At 32.6% G+C, this 25,149-nt stretch overlaps 1 protein-coding gene across 3 annotated transcripts in view; it reads left to right on the forward strand.

Annotated features, from left to right (window-relative positions):
* The window catches only part of CTNNA3 (catenin alpha 3), a 1,366,626-nt gene that overhangs the window by 721,879 nt on the left and 619,598 nt on the right, over positions 1 to 25,149 (forward strand). For all 3 annotated transcript variants that reach the window (XM_036222548.1, XM_036222546.1, XM_036222547.1), the window contains exon 9: positions 3,324 to 3,476. In XM_036222548.1, coding sequence (XP_036078441.1) covers positions 3,324 to 3,476 — 153 coding nt within the window. The remainder of the gene's footprint in view (positions 1 to 3,323; positions 3,477 to 25,149) is intronic.

The following is a 25,149-nucleotide window of genomic DNA, read 5'->3' on the forward strand; positions in this document are numbered from 1 at the left end:
AGCTCCAACTCTTAACATCCTATTCAGCTTTTAAAATAGAATATATCTCATCCTTACTGAAGCCTTCTTAACCATGACAGAGTAAGTCGTTTCTCATTTGTTTTTACTTTTAAGATACTCATCAAACTCTTTGTGCATCTCTCACTCCCTAATAGTTACCCTGTCTTTGTTATCCTGGTATTCCCCAGGATGCCTAGAATGATGCCTTGTCCCTAGATAGAAGGCTCAAAATGCATTTGTTAATTTGAATGAATGTACAATTTCAGAAAAGATTTATTGTGCTCATTATATTTGACATTATATTATGTCAGGTAATTTTAGCTCATTTTCCAACAGAATTTTGAAGACATTGGTATAGAACTTATTTGAAAGCTCATTTTTCCAGCCTTTTTGTCTTGTCCTACTGAACATAATACTACACTTAACGTGGTATACATTTTATCACTTAATGTGTAATGTAGTTAGCAAAAGCCTTAGGGGAAAAATATGTCCCAAATTTGTTTTAATTAAAAACATTAGCAAAAAAGTTGATTTAATTATTTATTCTTCAATTAATAGTAAATCAGCTATACCTCAAGCCTCACCTTTGCAATATATTTCAACACTTGTGTATGGGGTAAAGGATTGAAAGAATAGCAAAGAAAATATAGTTGAAAAACTTTTAAGAAATAATAATAATAATAATAATAGTAATAATAAAAGAGGAGTAAATACCATTAAAATGAAGGGAAAACAAAAAGATAGTACTGAAGGGGAGAGATACAGACCATAGCAAATGTGTTCAGTGCTGAAAGAAGATTGCTATAATTATTTAAGTATTTACAGAAAATGGCACAAATATAAGATAATTGTTATTCTCTCTCTCTCTCTCTCTCTCTCTCTCGTTTTTTTTGCATGGTGATAAATCAAAATATATATATATTTTTAAAGCACTAGAGGACAATTTGACTTTCTGGGGACAGTAGTAGATGGAAACAAACATCAAAATCTTTTATTTGAGAGACAATCCCTCTTTAAACCTCTCAGTATAGTTAAAACCAAGCCTTGCTTCTTCATGTCCCAAATTACCAGTAACAGGAGTTCATTCTCACCATCTCTACCTCCTCATCTCCCATTCATTCTTCAAACCATAGCAATAGGACTCCTGTTCCCACTGTTCCGCTGAACCTGCTCTCACTGTTCAGCAATAACCTCTTCGTGAACAAATCCAATAAACAAGTCTTGGTTATTTTTATATAACTTATCTTTAAAATTGGATTCTGACACCAATTTTATTGACATGTCTTTGCTGTCAATCATCTCCTGGTTTCCTTTATTGTAATATTTAATGACTCTCACTCCTCCACTAGATTATAAAGGATCATGCATTTTCATTTTAACATTTCTCACAATACCTGCTCTTGGTAGAAAGGTAAGGAATGGTATGCAGAAATATATGTTGACTTGAATGAAATCAAATACACAGAAAAGAAGATTCCACAAGATAATAATGCAGGTATTATAATTATGTTTGGTAGGATAAGATTATTTGGAGAGCACTAACAAAGAGATTTATTTGAAAATTTCTCCCTTAGTTGTTGACCATTTACTCTCTTTGCTTCTTGATCTTCATCTCAGTCTCTTTTAGGTTTTACACTTCTATCTGCGTGGCTCCAATAAATGGTAGTATTTCCTATGATTTCATTCTTGGACATCTCTTCACTATGCATTTCACTCTATATGATCCTATCTATCTCCTTGGTTTGAATTGCCTCTTGTATGTATGCTGGCTTTCAGTTACGCGTCTCTAGTGTAGATCTCCTTTTAGCCTACTTCTGTATGTCTTCTTACAAGTGAAAGAAGAAAAGGATGAAGGGGAGAAATAGCCATTGAAAACTGTTCCCCTTCTAAGAGATTCCTTCTACTTTTCTCTTACGCATCTGGAACTATACAACTTGTAGTTCCCAGCTTAAGTCCTAAATTGTGATCTCTTGACTGACTTCCTTGGTCTATTCTTTATGGACATTAAACGCGTCGTTGATTCACTCAAGGTCTTCCCTTTCTTTGCCTTGTAACCCATTAGTACTCTACACCCTGTCCTAGTAAGTGCTCAGTAAATATTAATTACTTGCCATCTGTGATTTGCCTTTCTACATGCTAAGTAGAATTTTTCCTTGGGGATTTCCTACAGACTTTGTGAAATTGTTGGTAGCCAGAAAATCTCACAGTTATTTGAGCACACTCTGTCATCTTAAGCAGCGGTATTTTTCTCTAAGAAATCTATAATTATTGTGGATTTGTTATTCTATAATTATTATAGAAAGATAGACCATATTGTTTTTTTATGCAACTACATTATTCAACCCCTTGAAAATGTATTATTAATTCTCACAAAATCTGAAACTGGGATAGTGTCTATTGGTTTTAAAAACATACCCTAAAATATAATTTTCACAAAAGGTAAATTACAAATTTCCTGTCTGAGAGCTATTCATCTCTTTGTTTTATTATATAGAGGTCATGAAGTTAAATGAGGGAGTGACCAAAAACTTTTGGGGCTGTTTAATAGTCAATGACATTATTAATGAAACATTTCATTATATTGTGATTCTTAAATTGTACATAAATACAATTTATTAATTTTCCAATGAAGTTCTAAATTTCAGGAAATATTTGCTGAGTAGAGTAATTGCCTGATTGTCATTTATAAGCTTACACATAATCTCATTTAAAAGAACTAATTGTAGCAGAATGTTATACTTGTTTAATAATTTAAGGTGTGAGGGCAAGAACAATTAATGCAAATGAAGAAAATTGGACATCAAATTCATTTATTATTCTCCTTGCTCTATTAATCTATTATCAACTGGCATAATTGGTGCTCTAACTTGGTTTAATTACCATGAAATCTATAATTTAGCTAATCAAAATTTATCATCGGTTCCTCCAACAAGGTAGAAAACATTTAATAATTTTGTAATTATGAAAATACATGATGTTCAATGTTGTTTGTACACATGCATAAACATTATAATAGTGTAATTTTTGAAGCAAAAATGAAGTATTATTACTTATTATCTGACTTCAGGACTAAGTACAGTTAAAGAAAAAAAATAATAATATTTTAAAGCAAGAGTGATATTGCTTGATGGTTTTTTCTTATATATTTCACTTTTCCTAGCTTTGTAAGTGACATATGTACACAGTCTTATATATTATGATTTTAGGGACTGCGCAAAAATCATATGAAATAAATTCTGTAACTACCTACAGTGTAAAAATACAAAATAACATGAACTATTTTCTAATTTAAAAATAAAAGCTTGAATTTTCTTTCTTTTTAGCTCCGTAAGGCGATTATAGATCATGTGTCAGACTCCTTTTTGGATACAACAGTCCCACTTTTGGTTCTCATTGAAGCTGCCAAGAATGGCCGGGAAAAGGAAATAAAAGAATATGCTGCAATATTTCGTGAACACACCAGCAGGCTAGTAGAGGTAAGTGAACTAGAAGTGTGACTATTCTAAATCCATGACAATGAGACTCTCATTCCTCATTTACAGTTTAATCGTATTTAAATAAAAACTTTTGACAATTTATTATAAATGAATCAGAGTTGGGCCAAGGTAAGTATATATGTCAAATTGTATAAACCATCCCTTATTGGCTTGGAAAAAGAGCAATGTATTTGGAAAAAGATGTGAAATTATAATCAATATTGTTTTTTTAAGTGCATATTTTTTTTTCAGAGTTACACGCAGAACACTAGTTAAATGCAGATACTTTGTTTTATCCTTACAAATATTTTCTTCCCATTGTAACTTAAAAATATCAGATACTCCATCTCATGCCATTTTTGTGTTGTCCTACCATTTTCATGGCTATATTACTCCTTCAGCCTTTCAAATCATATTCAATTCTATAATGTGACTATAGAACAAGAATGTAGGATATACAGGAGCAGAGTGATTCAGAATAATTAAGTAGGGCTAGTGGAATACTAGGGAGTTATCTCTTAATAAGGGCAAGAGGATATGAGAAGACTATCATTCTCTCCTGCTTGGAAACCAAAAACTTGGAAATGACCCATGATTTGGAGGTCAGGGTGGCATGTTGCTCAAGGAGCCATGAAGTGCTGGGTAATTCCCAAGAGACAGATAATAGAACCTATTGTATTATGGGCATGAATAATGCAGCCACAGTATAAGAAAGAGCCTGAATGGAAGAATTTTCAACACCAGTAAGGCAACAGTACTCGCAAGCCTAGGAACTAGTGGCAGGAAGGGGGAAATGTGATTGACCAGATTCTTATACCAGAGATGATATATTTTGGTTGGTACCCATCAATATGACTGTATCAATTTTTTAGAGCTAATGTGTATTCACATTGTCAGTGCCCATGCCATACTAGTTATTAAATGTTTTGACTGCCATATTTCTCTATACTGGCCATGAACTCTGGTGAAATATATGTTTTGGGGCCCAAATTCCTTGTCAAGCTTGTGAGTTAGAAATAGTCACCACCTGAATTAGAATCACAGCATTAAATATAACATCTACTTAAATATACAAGTTTACTAACATCCTTACTGTGGATCCACTTGGAAGGAAGTTTCTAATGTTACTAGCATTGCACTGTAAAGTCCATGGATCTCGGGCTTCACATCTAGAAAGTGAAAGGAGTGGAGAAATAGATGAACACTAAGATCATTTCAACCCTAAAACTGTCCCATCTCCAACTTCAAAATCTCCTTTGAACTTCCCAAGAATTTTGTGAGACAGAGTAAGTGTTACAATTCCCATGGCCTTACAGGGAAATAAGGCACAAAACCCAAACCAGGCTAGGAATCAGAACTGATTTTCAGGTTTCCAATTTTTAACTAATTCATTCAATTATTTATTATTTATCTAGTTTTATTTATTCTTTCTTATACTCAATCCTGAAATATTAACTACATCCACAGGAAAATGTTAAGAGAGCAGAGCAGAAAGATCAAGTTGTTAAAGGCATAGCCCCTGATAATTGTAAAAGTTTTGTCTAAAAATATGTTCTCTAAGCTGAAGGCACACTGAATGGTGGAAACAACTTTTTGATGAAATATTCTGAAAGTAAAAGTTTGTTTCTGTTAATAAACTTGCATTTTTATTCTTATTTCTTAGTTTAGTTTTTCTGCGAAATGTAACTCGTGAGCTGCTCAGTAAGGAAAGATTCCTTGATCACATACTTTGGCGGTGGGGGATGGAGTTCTATATATTTCTCTTCTTGGGCATTTTACATTTCTGAAAAAATATAGAGTTAAAGCAACCTCTTTACTATGTCAAAATTTTCCCCAAATCAGTTTACCTAAGGAACTCTTTCTTTTATGACACTTATTACTAAAGTACTGCCTTCAGGGAACACTTAAGAATGCTACCTTAATTTATTACCAAATGATGGTTTATTATTATGTAGACAGAAGTCTAAGACTCTGTTATAAATGTTTAAGGATTTTCAAAGTTCTTTATTTTATGTGGATATTGAAAAATAATAGATTTTGGAATGCTGAACTACCAAGAATATGTATAATTTAACTCTGTATGTGCCCTTAACACATTATAGTAAGATGATGCTAGAGCGAGTCTTCTAGTTCTTATTGTGGCATACTTAGAAACTGGTGAAAGTTATTTTCAGTTCCAGTTAGCTTTTACAACAAACCCTCCCCAAACTTAGTAGCTTAAAACAACCATCTATTATTCTCTCACTGATCTGTGGGTTGACTGGGCAAAGCTGGGCGATTCTCAAGTCTAACATGTTTTCTATCAAATATTAGATAGAAATATAGTCCTTCAAAGGTTTGACTAGGCTGGACAGGCAATGGAACATTCATATAACTGAAAGTACATGTTAGCTGTCAGCTGGGAGCTTAGCTGTGGTTGTTGACTGGAGCAGCAAGATATGTTCTCTCTGTGTGGCTTCAATTTCTTGAAGTGTATAGTTTCTGGATTTCGAGATGAGAAGTCTCAACAGAAAGCCAGAGACAGAAAGCAGAAGCTGACATTCTCTTAAGGCCTAGGCCCAGAGATTGGCAGAGTGTCACTTTTGTATATCATTGATCAAAGTAATCACAGAGCTGGCCCCAACACAGGAAGCAGTGGCAGGTGGGGACCATGAGACTCAATCTCTCAGTAGAAGGAATACTAGAGTATTTGTGGCCCCCTTCAATCTACTAGACTTCTTAGGGCTTCATTTGTTTTATCTATAGTGAAGGTTAAACAAGATAATGTCCAAGGCTGCTACCAGTTTCTAAACTTCTATGAACTAGCAAATAGTTTTTATAATTGAGAGACTTCTATTATTCTAAGAGATACAGACATAAAGGAAAATGAAACTGATTTTTAAGTATACCGCTTGCATACTGGGTTCTTTATCAAGAAGGAAACAGAAAAATCCTTTTTTGAAAAGAGCTGTCGAATCAAAGCAACAGAGAAAATCATCACTAATTTATTACAAAAATTGAGACAGAAGTGTTCATGACAGAATCCAGGAAAATAAGAGAGCTTAAATATACCATTTCAAAGTACATTCTGAGTTCAATTGGTATACAGATCACTCACCAATCCTCTACCTCCCTTTTCCTACTAGCCTCCTACACAGACAGGTACATATACCCATCTTATTCCCAAGCTGTGGAATTTGACTTAGCAGGGCAGAAAGTTTTAGATTCTAAATGACTTTAAGAAAAAGCTATGTTCAACAATCCTGAATTTTGATATGTCAACCATGTTTGTCAGAGAAATCTAAAATCAGCGAACTCGTTGAAGTAAGCCTTAAATGGAAAAAAGTCCACTTTTAAAGAATTCCTATAAAATCTTTGAAAAAGCTCCATGCTGTTAAAGGAACATTTTAGATAATGGTTAAATTGTGATTTTTATAAAAAGATAGTAAAAAGTGGAATTGAACACAAAGCAAAAACACCAAGCATTAAGAAATTATACGAGTAATAATTAGAAGACCAAAAGGATTTGAGATATTAGAGAAAATAAATGGAAATGAGAAACAAAGTAGCTAATAATTAAGCCTGAACATTCCTATTCTCTAATGGAGCCATGTCTGAGGTCTTCTGTTACACTATCATGTAGTTTGGTATAAAAATATAAAATGATCATGGGTGAAATGGCAGTTATAAAATCCTAGGTAGTGCCAATAACTGGAGAACCTAGATCCTTATGATTGTTTTATTTTGTTATACAGAACTAAGTAACTATTAAGCAAAGCTTTTCCCACTTTGAGCATCCAAGTTATTCTATTTTGGGATCTACCAAGCCACAGTGGGAAGGAAAAGCAGGAGTCAAGAGGTTGTCATCTTAAAAGTCATCTTCACTTAGTGATTAGTAATTAATGACACATGTGCTCATTGAATTATGCTACCTAGTACTTTGTTCTTGCACCAATGATGACTTAGGGCACCATTAACTCTACTGGCTTCCACCAATAATATCTATTAAACAGAAAGTTTAAAATATTAATTTTGTCTGAAAAGTAATTCCAGAAAGGAAAATTTTTACTTTTATCATGTTGCGCCTCCTTGAATAGCAAGTGTTTACAGCTAGTGCACAATATATTTGTACTGAATGAAGGGACACATTCATAACAGTAGCTTGGTTCTTCTCTCTAAAGTGTTGACTTTTTAGAGTTCAGTAACTGAACTTGATAAATATGCCTGAGCCCAAATATTTAGTAGAATACCTTCCTACTCTACGATTCTGGGATACATTAAAATAATTATTCACAGTAGTTTAGCAAATAACTTTGCTATTAATCGTCAAAAGCAGACACTACAAACACTGCTCTAGATTTCCCTCAGAAGGAGTTTGTGACAATTTGATAACATCCGTAAAGAACTTATCCTGGTTCAGAGATATAATTTATAACTTTAATGTGGTAATAGAACTATTATTCAGAATAATGCCATTAAATTCAACAAATATATTGTTTATTATAATGGCTATTATTTAATATTTCTTTAAAATTAATTTTTTAAAACTCTACTGTCATTTCTGAATCATATTATAGTTTGTTCTCAGCAAGTCAGTTCATGCTAAACACTACAGCTGCTACCAACTGAACCAGTAAAATCTCCAGTTTATTCCATGGATTTACATATTAATCATTATTAAATATGAGTGTTAATGATGTAGGCCTGAAACTTTTCTATGAATTTGAAAAGTTTTTCTATGTGAAAAGCCAGCTTTCTTAGTACTTTAACTTACTCATCAAAAATTTATCTGCCTTGATGCACTTTATTTTAGTAAGTTTCATGGGAGCCTTTCATCAAAAAGGAAAAAGTGGGTGGACATTTAATTATAATACTTCCTTCCAACTTACAAAGCTGATTGTTCCCACTCACAAAATGGTGAGCCAGATTTAGCAAAGCCCCAGTGCCAAGAGAGAAGGCTTTAGAGGGGGACTCTTTCTTTTTGCAAGAAATGCTTATTACTTGTCAGCTCCACTGATATCTTTGCTTGTTGACAGAATATTGTTCAATTGTCACACATTGCTTTAATTGATCATCTGCTATCAAATAAGGATATGTTTGGTTATAAATAAATAAAGCTTTTAGAGTCCTCTCCTATTCCACCCCCTTCCACCCTCAAAAAAAAAAATAATAAGAAAGAAAAAGAACAAACCCATATTTACAGTTGTACACAAACCAACAACTGTTCTCAGTGAGCATCTTGGCAGCTCTCCTCTTTTGGTGGGAAGACATGTTACAGCTAAGTCAAGAATGCCTTTGCTCGTGTGGAATAGAACACGCAGGTGTGACTGCCCACTCCCTGGATTAGAAGCTGCTCAGTATATTAATACTCTTTCTGCTAAAAGATATGAGGAACATGATCCTTAAAAGCCTAACCTGAATGTACAGTGAGTGACTTTTTTCATGTTTTAAAAGTTTCTTTATAAATTTTCCATTCCTGGAATATGGGAAAAGGGCAGTGCTACAATTTTAGAAAGGTCAGAGCCTTTCCACAATCAATAATTGTTATGCTGGTGTTTTAGAATTAGAAGGAAGGAAAAAACTATATGGAATAAGAGTATTATGGGAGTTCAGTATGAAGTAAGCAATATTTACATCAAACCTTAAAGACTAGGCAGGAGTTGGGTTGAATGACTAGAACTCTAAGGGGAGATAACAGCATGAATAAAGGCACAACATTCATTCCTGTGTTCCAGAAATACAGTAGAGGTGAAATCTAGATCAAAGTTGGCTGAAGCGTGAAGTGGAATAGAGACAGTTGATGACAGCCTTGAGTATTTGATTGCCAAGATGAAGAAGTTAGATTTTATTTTACACAATTTGCTCCACTAATGGATTTGGAGAGCTGCAGTTGCTCCTCACCAGAAAAGGGTCTAAAGGGAAGTCATATTTAGGAGAGTTTGCATATGGACTATTTTGCATCTGGGTATCAAAATTTCTAACCTCGACAATTGATTTAAATCTTATGAGCATAAACTGGCATTTAAAAAGGACAGCATTTAAAACCTAACTTATTATCGTGAATTAGAGGGAGAAAAATAACAAATTTTAATAATAAAATTGGAATAGAAAAGCAAATGCCTCATCAACCAGATTGATGCAATCCGGTAGAAATAGAAGGAAAGCTACATACATAGTTTTCTAGTAGTCAGACTAAAAGAGTAAAAATAAACAGGTGAAATTAAACTTAACAATATATTTTATTTAGTTCAATATATCCAAAATATCATTTTAACATGTAATCAATATAAAAACTATTAAAGAAATATCTCACATTCTTTTCTTTTTTTTTTTTTTTTGGAGCATGTCTTAGAAATCTGGTGTGTATTTTATACTTACAGCCTGTCTTAATCTAGACCACTTGTGTTTTAAATGTGCAATAACTGTATGTGGCTGGTGACTATGTATTGCACAGTGCAGTTCTAAGTAGATGGTTAGCAAGTTGAAGGTATTTATTCATCCATTCATTCCTTCATCCATTGATTTATTCATTCATTCAACAAAGTATCTTCAGTACCTACTATGTGCCATGTACTGTGCTGGGAATACTATCTAGAGCCTTTGTTTTTTTTTCCCTATCCAAATATATAGTAAGTATAGAATTCAATAAATCGTTGTTGAATTAATGAGTGTATAAATAAATGAAGTAGAATACATTAATTCTACAGAAAATCTTCAAAGATGATAAACACCATGGCTTATTGACTGAAGTGTGAAACATGGATACAGATGGGTTTGAACCCTGACTTGTTCTTGGGAAAGTTGTTTAATATCTCTTATATTTGTCTTGTAAAGAACATACCCTAGTGCAAAGTGAAGATAATAGTAAAATCAGATAGGATGATACATTACTATAACAAATGCCACATGACGTGGGCTTTGTTATTCAGTGAATATTAATCTTCTTCCTTTTCCTCTAGTTGACATTATTTTTTTCCCCCTTAAAATCTTATCTGGAAAGAAATCACTTGAATCTCTGATACCCCTGATGAACAATGACATTTTCCTTTTGAAAAATTGATTTTATAAGGTATTTTCAAAGATACTGTAGTTGTTGGACCTTTGTAACATAGATAAAAGTGTTTTTAGGAACACTACTAGAACAAAAGCTGACCATGTGCAAAAACTGTAAAAATTATGTACCCCAATTTTTAGTATACAATTAATTGGCATGTGAAACGTCTCTGAAACTAGAAACTTCCCAGTATCAGTCTTCATAATGGTATTTGGCCAAGAGTTAAAAAGAAAACATGCCAGCTGACAATTACAAATGAGTGATCCCAGGTCTAGAAGCCAAACTTTGTTTTAATCACCAGTCTGATTATGCAGTTGGGACTGATCTAGTTCTTTTAATCAAGCCACTATTCTACTCAGTTTAAAAAATATATAGCTCTATAGAGCCCTTCTGTTTCAAACCGGTTTCATTTTGTCTTTTGTGTTTTAAAACAGTTTTCTATTCTTCCACTTAAGTGACTTTAGCAAATCACTGAACCTCTCTGGAATTCAATTTAAACATCTATAAATGTAAACTGGGGGATTAAATATTTTTCTCTATTCCTGGTATTCAAAATTATAGAAACCAGAGAGAAAAGTTCTTCTATTTGTTTTATATGTTTAGATAACATGGTAGTAGGTAGAGAAGGCTGGTCAAGCAGAGATATTAGAAGAGTCGTTATCTTATGGTTTTTACAGGACAGAAATAACCTTTTTTTGATAATAAAAAGAGGAAAACAAGGGAAGAAAATAAAGTCAGATATGTAAAACATTTAGTAATATGTACCAGCATCATGCAAAGCACTTTATACTCATACCTTCTTACATCAATGCCAATAATGATTGAAATAAATTCTTTTATAAACATGTTGCTGATACAGAAACTCTGAGTAAAAGATATCAAGCAATTCTTTTAAGGTCACACAGTTAATAAATGGCAGAGTAGGGGATCAACTCAGTTCTATAAATGACAGAGATTTAAGAAATACAGGTAGCACAGTAAATCTAAAACTGGAGAGTAACCCCAAGTTTTATATGTTTAATTCCTTGGTAGAGGAAAAACCTTTCTGAACACTTTTGGACAAGATGCCTGCTATTAAGTGGATTTCATTTTTTCTAAGAATCTCTAATCTTATTGCACCTTCCTTAACTAGAGAAGCAGGGAGCCAGAAGCTTTATGACTATGAAATTCTCTGCATACATTCTTTGTAACTCTTAGGTAACTGCTTAGCTAATGCTTACTGATTAGTTCAGGATATAAGACCTAAGTGATTTCAGGCATTATCTTCTGACGAGAAAGCCTAAGTAGTCCATTTGTAAGTTGCCTTTTTAAATCAGTGTTAGGTATATTTTGCCTTTTTAAATCAGTGTTAGGTATACTATTTAGCATCAACAGTTATTCCACAAAAGCCTGTTGGATCCCTAGTAGAAGTTTAAAAACAGAGCATTTTATTAGGAATATTCTTTTTAACCTAAAATACACTTAGGGGTGCCCCACCCCATCACGCAGCCCCCTCTCAGCATTGTGTGCAGAGCATTCCTTCAGGTAGGGAAAGAAAATTCGAGTGCTTACAAAGGGGGCAAATAAGTAATGAGTGAAAGGGCTTGGTACAGGGGACCTATGAGGCAATGGAGAACATAATCCCACTCTAAAAAGTAGACCTCAGCTCATCCTTGGTCAATTACTAGTGCGCATAAAACTAGGCACTGTGCTTTTAGACATTACAATTTCTTCAAAGAACCCTCAAATATTATTTTAATATAAAAATATGTTGATTTCTAATTGTAGACAGCTAAAATAATTTAAAACATAATAAAAGCATAACTACAGTCCTATCATTTATGCCAATACATAATACCAAGGACGATGAGCTTTGCGATCTCTGCTCTAAAGTCAAGTTTTGAAAGACAAGCTTCAACAATATGGATTTTTTAAGTGATGTAGATAAGATCTGCAGGATGTCTTGTTAGTTAAGAGTCAGGTCCTATAGCTGGATGTTAAAATACAGGAAGGGATCTTGGTTTGTGGAAGTGGGTACCTTCCAGTTTTCTTTCCTGTATTGGTCATTACAATAAAGGTGAATTGAAAAGGGTTAAGGGCACAGAGAAGATCAACTTTTCTTATCTTCTCTGCTATTTGCAAACGATTCTATGGTAGGAATGGTAAGAGGGTAAGATCATTCATATGTGTGTTAGACCTAGTAAAAGCTATAGCTGGGTATATCCAGAAAATCTTTTTCATAAGAAAATAATTAGGCTGTGAGCTTTCTGCAAATAAAAGTGTAAAATTTGATATTTTAAAAGAAATGTTCCTATTACTGAAGTACAAAGTCAAATTTACTCTGCATTCCAGTGATCAGTTTGTCTAAAGTATAAGCAGCATGCACACAGACTTCAGGTTTCTAAATCACTCTTTGACATGTTTTGGGTGAAATCATGCATATTTCCAAAGCTTCTTTGCATTAGATTTTCTTGCTTAGATTTGGCATGAGGTGGTACTGATGCCTTTGAAGGCAGAGCTGAGTCAATGAGTTCTGTGGCAATGACACAGCAGGAAGCAGAGTCAGCAGCTTTCTTTAAGAAATGGACTGTCACTATTAATTCTTCTATTCAGATGTTTGTACTGTTGTCAGTATAAGTATCCTTTTTGGCCTGTAAGTTCATGCCATAAGGGGGAAAATCCCTTTATTCCGTACCTAATTTAATTATTTTTATAGTTGTTATAAACTTCTATAAAAAGCAAGAGTAAGATAAATGAGGAAAAGCATAGATATCACCCAGTATCCATCTATTTCTTTGCTCGTTTCTAGGATACATTCCTTCCTAAGAATTGTAGCAGAAAAACCCACACTTGAGTAGTTATTCATCACAGGTGTAGGAGTCTCCTTTTTTGGAGTCCTGTTTTCTAAATCTTCCAGCATGTGAAAACCACATTTCCATGACAATCCAGAATGCCGCTTTTGAATTTGTGGTCAGTCTCAGACATTTCTATAAGGAGCTAATAAAGATTAGATCTGAGTTGTGACTGGCACATAGCTACAAGATGGTGTGTAGATCAATTTCCCATAATTCAGTCTGTGTTCAGAAGATTCACAGCTAGAAAGCTATCTGCTGAATTAAAAATAAATAAATAAATAAAAGGACTGTAGTGCTGCCATGAGAGTGTGACCTGCAGGCAGTTTTACAAGAGCTGGAGAGGTCTGAAGTCTCCTGTGGTGTAATCATTACATCAAAGCAGATTTAGCAACTTCCTATTCACAAATGTGGCCATGATTAACCACTTAGTCCTGAAGAATTTCCAGCTCATTTATTATTTTTCTAAGAGTAGGAATGAATTTTTTTTGACCTTGTTAACAGATTGAATACCTTCTTTCTTCAACACAAGGACTACACAGGAAAAAATTAAAACATTAAAGCTGAAGATGATAGTCTAAACTTGTAAGCAACATTCAAGTAATATAAAATAAAAACATTTTAATTAGGTTCTGTTCTAGACCATGGACATTATGCTTTTGGGTAAGTGATCGTCCACTAGCAGTTTATTTCTGTTGTGCCTTCTATCTTCGTCAGCTTAATGAATGGAATATTTTTTTTCTCTTGGATAATTCTTGGAGATCATTGACTAAAAATGTACAAAATATATATGCAATTAATAACCTCTTCCAGCAATCACAGCTTTGTATTACTATCTTTCCAGCCCATACACACACATGCACACACACTCCAGAGTGAATTCACTTTCAGTGATACGTAAGAGGAAGGTTATTTAAAGTTGTGGAAATAAACTTTTAAAAATTAACTCTATTGGGATGAAAATAGTTGTGCAGAATTTGACACTCATAGAGAGTCAAGGGAACTCTTACTTTTCACTCTCTCTACCTCTTTTTTGGTGGAGAGACATAGAAGTTGTTTCCAAATATGCCCAATGGCGGTGACTGAACTTCTTTGTGATTCAGTTTCCTGAAATGCAGAATGGGAATAATACTACCTTACAGAGTATTGTGAAGGTAAAATTATATGGTTAATGTGCCAGGGTTTAGAAAAGAAAAAAATTCTATGCAGAAAATGCTTATAGTAATAGCTATCCTGTATAAGTGCTTTTGTGTGCCAGATGATGTTACATGCATTATCTCATTTAGATATTATTTGCCTCATTTTATAGAAAAGGAAGGTTAAGAATAGTGGATCAGCTTACCAATGTCACACAGAAGATGGGAGAGCTGGATTGTGTATACAAGTCTGAATGGATTCGAGCCCATAATCTTTTTGTCTATTATACCTTTTAGAAAAAATATTCCTTGTCTTAAAAAATGATTTTGGCCTTGGAATCTATTTTTCCAATATTATCTAGTATATGTGTTAGCATTTACTCTAAATGACAAAAATTAACTTTATTATATTTGAGTGAACAGGAGGAGGCATCCAAACAGAAGAGCCTAAAAGAGCTTCTAGTCTATATTCTTTATTTTGCAAATAGAAAAATTAAGGAACATGCCTAAGGCATACAGTTAGATGGTATACAGGTAATTACCAGAGTCCCCTATTGTTAATGATATTAATATGATTCATGGACTCATGTCCTTTCATGGAGTAATGTTATATCTTTTCTCTTTGGCTAAGTCATTAGCACCTGAAATTCTGGCTCTATGCATTATCAGATCCTCTGCATCTGGGACATATGATGGTCATTCTGTAATTATTAACTGAATGACCAAATAAATGTGAGCACATGTGGAGCACATCCTTTAGAAGCAGGCCTGCCTTTTAAAGGATGGCGCGTTGATACTCTAGTCCTTCATATAGTCTGTGCATCTTGACAATATATTTCTAAATGGTAGAGTTAATGCCAGCATATAAACTTGTTTCTGGTGTGATTTTTACCAAGTTTACTGGTCAGCCTTGAGTGATTGCAGCATAACCAAATACAAGGAAAATCTGGACTTTTTATATCCAGCTGAAAATATTTAGAATCTTTGTTGATATATCCATAGATGCTAAACTTGAAGAGACATTAAACCTGAAGATAAAAAAACACATCATGCACTGTAAGGGGAGCTACACACCATGTTATGACTGATCACTAGGTACATGGAGATGACAATGTGGTGAACAAGAGCTATGGAGCACTGAGGGCAGAACTGACTATAAACAGGTGACTGAGTTTGTGACAATTCATAGAAAATAACGATACATGGTCTTAATTGTTACTCTTAGCTTTTAGAGAGCCTCTGTGTTAGTGTGGTTAAAAGAATTTAGCACTTAGAATTGAAATAAGATATTTCGGAGGTCATTAAACAATCACTTGAGGGTGATGACTCCTAAAACACTTTATTGCAGTTTATTTCTTAATATAAAGCAACCCTTAGAACTCTCTAAGATATAATGATTATACCTCAGATTCAAGAATAAACTCTAGTGAAAAGTTTTATTTGTTGAAACACAAAAGATTATTTTTCTCTATGTCATTTGATAAGCATTTTATTTTGGGTCATTTGTTAGGTAGTAATCTTACTTTACAAAACACTGAGATTTTCAACTAACTAAACTAGCCAATTATACACTAATGTAAAACCAATTTTCAAAAATATAAATGCAAATCAAATAACTTTTTTCTAATTTTGAGTAGCCAGTGACCATTAGACTATAAGTAGAAAGTAGTAATATAGAACAATAAATAGAAAGAGAGCAGCGCTAAGTCACAAGACAAATGTTCTGTCTTCAATAACTAGCTGATTGAGCTTGATGAAATGTTAACCAATCCATTAGATAAAGATGTGGCAATATAGCAATAGTATGCAAATGACATGACTCCATGTCCTCCATAATAAAAGACTTCTTAATTATTCAAAGGAATTGTATTTTTGACCATTTCTGAGAAATGCAACCTGTACTAAGAAGAGGTAAACAAACAAACCTCTTATAACAAAATTACCTATGAGTCCTCGATGCATCTAGATTATTTATAAATACTTGGTAAGTGATCATTTTTTCTTCCAGTATAGAATCAGTTCCTTTTAATTAGAGATATGCCTAGAGAATGACTTTGCTCCATAACAGCAGTCACTTTTCTAGAGACTGCAGACCTCCTACCTACGATTTATTCTCTTCCCCTTCCCTCGTCCTACTTTTTCTCCATTCTGCTCTTCCTTTTCTTTAGAGCTCTCATTTTTACTCTCTGAATACATTTTTCCTGTACAAGTTTTTCTTTTATCAATAACTAGAAACACATCATGCCACATTTTACAATCCAATTGAGTCTATTAGGTTTTTTACAGCAGAAATATAAAAATCATATCTTTTTGAAAATACAATTTAGTGTCTACAAAATGACTCTAGAATATCTATTTCAGGTTAACCATAAGACATCTCATTTTTTTTCAGAAAGTATTTACAAAATCTCTAGTGGGGGTTACATGTCAGCAAACTTGCTGATATATAAATCCAAGTAAAAAGTCATATCCTGATGACTTTATTAGTTTGAGTGATTGATTCTCTTTAAAGATTAGCAATTACTCTGTATATAAATAGATTTAATGATGAGTATTCACATTTTAGATATCTGAAGCAATCTCATGACCTAGGTTTATCCCCATAAAGATGTGTATCTTATTTTATCAATATAACCAGCCAGTGGGGAAGTGGTTTTGGTCAGTCAAATCTTTTGGTGCTCCTCCAATCATATTTTATAGGTATATGCTACCTTGGCCTATGTGTTGGACCATCCTGGATCTTATGCTCCATACATTGATTTTATACTCATTCATTCATATCATGGATATGAGTGGTTTTGTTTTTTCATGTTATTCTGAATTCGTGAGTAAATGCTAAGAAAACTAGAGGCAAGAGAAATGGTATAAAATCCAGGCATAGTAATTAAACATTATTAAACAGATAAGAATACATATTAAAATATTTTATATCTGAAAATACTGACTCATGAGCAAATAAAAAAGACAACAGAAAAATAATTGAGAACACTAAAAGGACCCTTTGTCTTGGTAATTAGGCATATCATTTCATGTGTAAGGAAATCTTGGTAAACATCCAGTATAACCTGACAGAAGCCACAACGAACACTTATTCAACATGTTAAGAGGAGGAACTCATGTATTGTGTAATGAGTTGTATTAGAGTATGCTGAAGGTCTCCTTCAGCTCTGAAAATCTGAATTTGTGTGTTTCTAGTCATCAGTTTACATAACTCTTGTAAATGCAAATTATTCTTCTTGATCCAGCACTATATAAGCCACTACACGAGGTCTCCCTCACTCACTCTTCCTGGCATCAGACATTTTCTCCTGTGGTATGCATGAAGAAATTTGATAATGTCTTCAGACTTTGTATTTTTACTTACCTGTCCTCAACACATAATAGATTTGTTTCTTCCTGGCCTTAGAAATTTGTTTATGCAGTTCCTTCTCTTCTACATGATTATTCCCCATCAGGACTTGTAAAAAGCCCTCCTTACTTTCTAGTTCAAGTGCCAGAACCCTTCCCTTTCTACATAAGAGGCATTGCTTTCATTACCTAAATCTGCTACAACATTCTTTTAAAAATCATTAATCATAATTTACTTTGTATTGTGGCAGTAGTGTCCAAATTTTAATGTGTATAAGAATCACCTGGAGTAATTTTTAAAAGAGTTTCCTTGGATGACTTGTTTAAACAAAGCTCTGCTTCACTAAATAGGGTTGGGACCATTTATTGACATTATGGACCACGCTTTGAGAAAAACAGTACAATCTGAGTGGAGAGTTTGCTTCTTGAAGTTCAAAACAAGGTTATTTTTCACCTCTATAGATGAAAATTTGCTTCAAATTCCTTGTTCCAGGAAATGTTCTATGAATAAAGGTCCAAACAGGGTCAAGAAGCATTTAATCATGTTTATTTTCTAGCTCATGAAATCCTTATTGTGATAATTCTATAAAGATAAAGAGGAGCAGTGGAGAGAAGGGGAGGGGCAGTCCAATTGCAAAAGTAGCTTCTGTTTGTTTATGTGAACAACCCATCTGACAAGGAAATGTCCTTTTCACACAGAGAAAACTGTAGAAGGCAAAACAGAAATTATTAGAGCACATTTCTATTCCATTTAAAGGGAACTTCCATGTACTGGAAAATATAAATTTGTTAATTCCTAACAGAAGTGGAAAGAAAAAAAATACTTCAATGTATAAAATAAAAATAATTTGACAAAATTTAATACTAGAATAACCACAAGAAGGTAATTTGGAACTTGTTCTTTTTGGAATTGAAACATAAAATATGCCAAACCTAGGGAACATATACCCCTGGACATCAGAGCTGCTGTGTCCATGTGGCATTTCTGGGTTAGGTTTTGCATTGTCACTCAGGAACTATTCTCACAACAGCCTCAAGTCTCATTTCTTTAGTTTATTAAAATAGGTGGTACTTTTCTTACTGATTGATTAAAGTGTCACTGTGCCTAGCCACTCAGACATGGGCAAGACTGAAATAGTAACACCATTTTTTTTTTTAATTAGTGCCTTTTTTTTCCTGTAACCCAAAGCAACAAATAGAAATAGAGATACAACGTCTAGCAATTCTGCTTTCAAGAAATGAATTCCAAAAGATCAGAATCTGGCCAGTCAGAAGCAAGCTGCCCTTTCTACTAATTTCCCATGTATCTTGCCCATGCTTGTTGTACTCTCAGAAGGGCTTTGTTCTTCTTGTTTTAATATAGCCACAAATTTGAATTCTTCCTGTATCTTACTATGTATGTGTCTGTGTATATACATACATACATACATACATATATATATATATATATATATATATGGTTTAATTCTATTAGAATTGTATTAGAGATTTTAATTTTGTCCCCCATTAAAAAAGTTTTCTCCATAGAATTATGGCTCAGAAGTAGATTTGCCAATTAAACAATCCTAACAAAGTAGTTTTGATGGTTCTACTACAGAATAAAACAAAGTATTTAGTTTCCAACTTGACTCTTTGTAACTATAGCTAGCTAGATAGATGATAATTTAAAAATAAATTTAATAATAACTTAATAATACAATTTTTAAATAAAATAAATAAGAAACATAATAATTATTTTGTCTAAATCACTTGCTGTGGATACTTAAATCACCTTTCCTACCTGGCCATGAAAATACCTATGAAAATACACATGCTAGTGCAAAGTTAAAAAATGTTATTTTCTATCTCTGATTGGTCTTTCCATTGGAAGGATTACTCTAAAGTAGTGATTCTTAAACATGGTCCTCAGAATAGTAACACTAGCATCACCTGGGACTGGTTAGAAATACAAATTATCATGCCTTACCTCAGTCCTATTAAATCAGATACTCTTGGAGTGTGACAGAGATCTGTTCTGTTTTTTTTTTTTTTTTTATAAGCCCTCAAGGAGGTTATAAAGAACTCTAAAGTTAGAGAACCACTGCTCAAAATACAGTGAAGATGGAATGGATTGAGAATGATCAAGTGACTAGTAGACAAGTAATTAGACATCTGAAGCAGCATGGTTCAGTAGGAAGCAGGTGGATGTTTTTCATTCGCCCCTACTCTGGATCCTTTGTTTAGAGGTTTATAAACTATGTATCTATCCAGGAAATCTGGTCACCCAGGTCTAACAGTGACAGAGATGACTGAAATAGTTTCTTATTCCTCTTCACATCCTCCAACCGTAATCAGTAGCTTTCCTTCAGTATTCATTCTAAAGACTGCAAATTCCATGATACAATACTATCAGAGGAGAATGGATTGGGACTTAGTTTAAGCCTTTAATCTATTCTGAGTTGATTTTTGTCTATGATTAAAATAGAGTCCAGTTTCTTTTTTTATTTCATTTATTTTTTTGCATGTGAGTAGTTAGTTTCCTCATCTTTGTTCATTGAAGAGACTATTCTTCTCCCTCTGTGTATTCTTAGTGCTCTTGTTGCATATTCATTGATTATATATACTTAGGTTTATTTCTGGATTCTCTATTCTATTCCATTTGTCTGAGTCTCTACTTTATGCAAGTACCATACTGTTTTGATTATTATAACTTTATAATATAATTTGAAATCAGGAAATGTGATACCTCTAACTCTATTCTTTTCTCAAGGTTGCTTTGGCTATTCTGTGCCTTTGTGGTTCCATACTGATTTTAGAATTGCTTTTTTAACTTCTGAGAAAAATACCTTTGGGATTTTAATAAGGTTAATGTTGAATCTGTAAATCACTTAGGGTAGTATGTATGCTTTAATGGCATTGATTCTTCCAATCCACGAACTTAGGATATCTATTCATTTATTTGCATCTTCTTCAATTTATTTAATCAGTGTTTTATAGTTTTTAGTGTACAAATCTTTCATCTCCTTGGCTGAATTTATTCCTAAGTATTTTATTCCTTTTGATACTAACCTAAATGGGATTGTTTTCTCAGTTTCCTTTTTGGATAGATCATCGTTGGTATAAAAAAAAAGTTATTGTTGTATGTAGATTTTATATCTTGCACCTTTGTTGAATTCACTTATTCTAAAACTTTAATTGTGTAGTTTGTTGGGGTTTTTATTCCTTTTTACATATAAGGTTATGTCACCTTTAAACAAAGATAATTTTATGTTTTCTTTCTGATCTGATGCCTTTTCTCTCTTTTCTTATTTTTTTAGAGAGTAAGGGAGATTCCGATTGCTCTTGCTAGTTCTGCTAGTACTTGCAGTACTATATTGAATAAAAATGTCCGAGTGAACATTTCCACCTTGTACCAGATCTTAGATGAAAGTTTTCAGTTTTCCCCATTGATAGCTGTGGGCTTTTCATAAACCCTTTATTGTATTGAAGAAATTTTCTTTTATACTTAAGTTTTGGTAAATTGTGTTTTAATTTGCATTTGCTTTGAGATATTTTTAAAATTCTCTTTTAATTTCCTCTTTGAATCAGTGGTTTTTCAAGAATGTGTTATTTATTTTCCACATGTTTGTGAAATTTTACATTGTTTTTCCTGTTACTGATTTCTCGTTTCATTCAATTTGCTTGGAAAAGATACCTAGTATGATTTTACTCTTCTTAAATTTGTTAAAACTTGTTTTATGATCTAACATGTGATACATCCTGGAGAATGTTTCATTTGTGCTTGAGAAGACTGCATTCTTTTGCGGTTAGGTGAAAAGTTCTGTATATGTCTGATAGATCCTAAAACCATAAAACTTCTAGAAGAAAACATAGAGAAAAAAACTCCTTGATATTGATCTTTCTAGTGAATTTTTGGATATGATACCAGAGATCATGCAACAAAAACAAAAATAAACAATTATGATTACATTAAACTAAAAGGCTTCTGCCAAGGAAAAAGACAATCAAAAAAAATGAAAAGGCCACCTAGAAACTGGGACAAAATATTTGCAAACCAGATACCTGATAATGGGCTAAAATCCAAAATACATAAGGAACTTATATAACTCAATAGCAAAAAACAAAACAATTAAAAATTGGCAAAGAAACTGAATAGACTTTTTCCAAAGAAGACATACAAGTGGCTAACAGGTGTATGAAAATGTATTCAACATCACTAATCATTAGAGAAATGCAAATCAAAATCACAGTGAGATATTACCTTACACTTCTTAGGAGGGCTCCTATCAAAAAGATAAAAGAAAACAAGTGGTGAAGACGTGGAGAAAAAGGAGTCCCTGCATACTATTGCTGGCAATATTAATTGCCACAGTCATTATGGAAAACAGTTGAGGTTTTTCAACAAAGGGTAGAACTACCATATAATCTAGCAATCTCACTTTTTGATATATATATAAATAAAATTAAGAAATATTTGTGCTTTCTTGTTCATTCAGCTTTATTCACAATAGCCAAGATATGGGAACAACCTAAGTATCTATCAATAGATGAATGGATAAATAAATTGTAATATATGTATATATACACACATATATACAGACTATTACTTGGCTTTAAAAAATGAGATCCTACCGTTTGTGACAATATGGGTATAGATAGAGGACATTATGCCAAGTGAAATAAGCCAGACATAGAAAGAAAAAACTTTCATGATCTCACTTATACATGGAATTAAAAAATTTAAATACATGGAAGTAGAGAATAGAAAGGTTGTTACTAGGGTCAGAGAGGTGGGGGAAATGGAGATATGTTGGTCAAAGGGTACAAAACTGTTGCTGTGTAGGGTGAACAAATTTAGAAGTATAATGTAGAGCATGATGGCTATAATTAATGCTGTACTGAATACTGGAAATGTGCTAAAGAGTATAAGTTTCAGTTATTCTCATCACAAACACAAAAATAGATAACTCAATGAAGAGATGAATGTGTTAATTAGCTTGACTACAATAATCATTTTATTATATATATGTATCAAATCTTCATGTTGTATACCTTAAGTGTATACAATTTTTATTAATAGATAAAATAATTTTATAAAGAAAAAAATTGTGGAAAGTACACAACACATTATATATTAAAGTAAATTGTACATAGAATAGTAAAATATCATGGCTGTGGGGAAAAAAAATCAAGCTGCTTAAAATCATTCAGAAATGAACTCACCTATTTTACTTAAGGAATAGGGAAGCAGGAGAACATACAAACTCAGTTAATCCGGATCTCATTGATGGGAACAGAAAGAATATCTGACTGTACACAAGGTAAATAGTGGTGGAAAATAGAGGGAACATACACATCCATTTGTATTGAACATATTGGACTTGGATAGAGATCCCCTCATTCAAACTAATGAAAATCAAAATAAGGTCTATGAAAAGAGTTAATAACATAAGAAAAAATTGGTATTTTAAAATTGCAAAGATAAATAATTATTTTAGGAATGGATTTTTCTAGAAGGTATATCCTTTATTTTCTCAATAAAGAACCAGAAAACACAAAATCACTGAAGAGCTGAAAGATGATAAAATGGTCATTTGCAGAGACACGGTTTGTGAGCATAAGAAATCTGAACTAAGAAGGAAAATTAGAAAAATAAATACATATTAGGATAATAAAGATATTCATGGAGGTAGTAAAAACAGAATCAGCAAAATATGAAATCCAATCAGTGACTTAGAAAACAATGTAGAAAAGCATGCTAGGAATTTAGGTTAATCAAAAATATAATAGATACAGAAGAGAGAAAACAAAGGTGTAATTTATAGACAGCTGACAATCTTGGTAATCGAACCAAAATGAATTTATCAAAAGAATAATCAAAGTTATAATGAAAGAGGTACTTTCCGAACTAATAAATTTTGAATTTGTAAGCTTAAAGGGATCATTTTTTCATGAAAAGTTAATGAAAGAAAGACCCATTTGTAGAAATATACTACTATATTTTAAAATTCTAATAATAGAAACACACCTCTCAGAATGGGGGCGTGAGGGGTGTTACTTAAAAGGCACAAGCATTAAGTTAGTATCAAATTTTGTTTGCATTATAATAAATACCAGAAAAAAATGGAGGAATTTATATGGGGTCTTACAGTGAACAAAAATTGTATTTCTATAATTATACATGTGGCCATATTGTCATTGGTATACGAAGGCGGTCTTTAAAGTGTAAGGATTCAAAATATATACTACTGATGAGTCACTTTTGAATTATCCTGCTTGAAAATATTCTCCAACTAAATTAAAAATGACATTATCACTTGACAATTAAAAATGAAGGATTTAATAACATATAAACACTGTTTTGGGCATGATTCCAGTTTGACATAAAGAACTAACTCACAAGAATTCTCTGCAAAACTAGCCAGTGAATATATTGCATATGTTTAAATAAGTCCAAGAGAGTAAATACATGATAATTTTGTCAACAAATAATCATAATCAACATCTGTAATCCCAAAATATGTTGTTTGTTATTGGGAATTAAAGTTATGTAGAAATGAAAAATTATTCCATGGTCTTCATTTTACACTGAGTAAAATGGGAGATGTGTTGGTGGACTACTTATTTTTATAGATTTTTTAAATTTAATAATCAGAGAAAATGATATTCAAGGATATGTTTTTAACTTAGGAAGTATAAAAGTTGTTTTTGTATTACTAAAGAATATTAAAGCAAACAATGCAGAGATAAATTCAAATTCATCAGTCATACTAGTAAAGGCAATAGATTTATCTCCCCAATAAAATCCAAATTTTCAGGTTAAGTTACAAAATCTAAATGTTGTGTCTTACTAAAGGTCGAATAAATATTATTTTCTACCGTTTACCAAAAAAAGTTTAAAAACATATCATAGACTATAAATACAATCTAAATCTATTTAAAAAGATAAAATTCATAAGACTATATCTCTGAAAACCTACAATAATGCTGTAAATAAAAAACACATTAAACAATAAACATACACATAGAAATTTCAAAATATACTAAGGATCTGTTGCATCAAATAGAAAATAATAGCTATAATTTCATACTTTTTAGAAAATTTTTAAAATGAGAAATCAAGTCTCTGGTATATTAACAAAGATAGTGGCACAATTTTGGCCATTTTATTACTAAACAAGAAAAATGGAACATAAAATAAAGGTTCAACTTATTGTGATCAAAAGGATGATATAAAATTGAATTAGTCACTTTTTACTAGGTCACCTGCATGATAACGTGTAATCTCAATGGCTGTAATAAATGTGTATTTTTCAGCAAGTTGAATGAGAGAGGCTGGATTGTGG

Source organism: Rousettus aegyptiacus, unplaced genomic scaffold (assembly GCF_014176215.1).
Source record: "Rousettus aegyptiacus isolate mRouAeg1 unplaced genomic scaffold, mRouAeg1.p scaffold_m13_p_6, whole genome shotgun sequence".
Classification (NCBI taxonomy): Eukaryota; Metazoa; Chordata; class Mammalia; order Chiroptera; family Pteropodidae; genus Rousettus; species Rousettus aegyptiacus.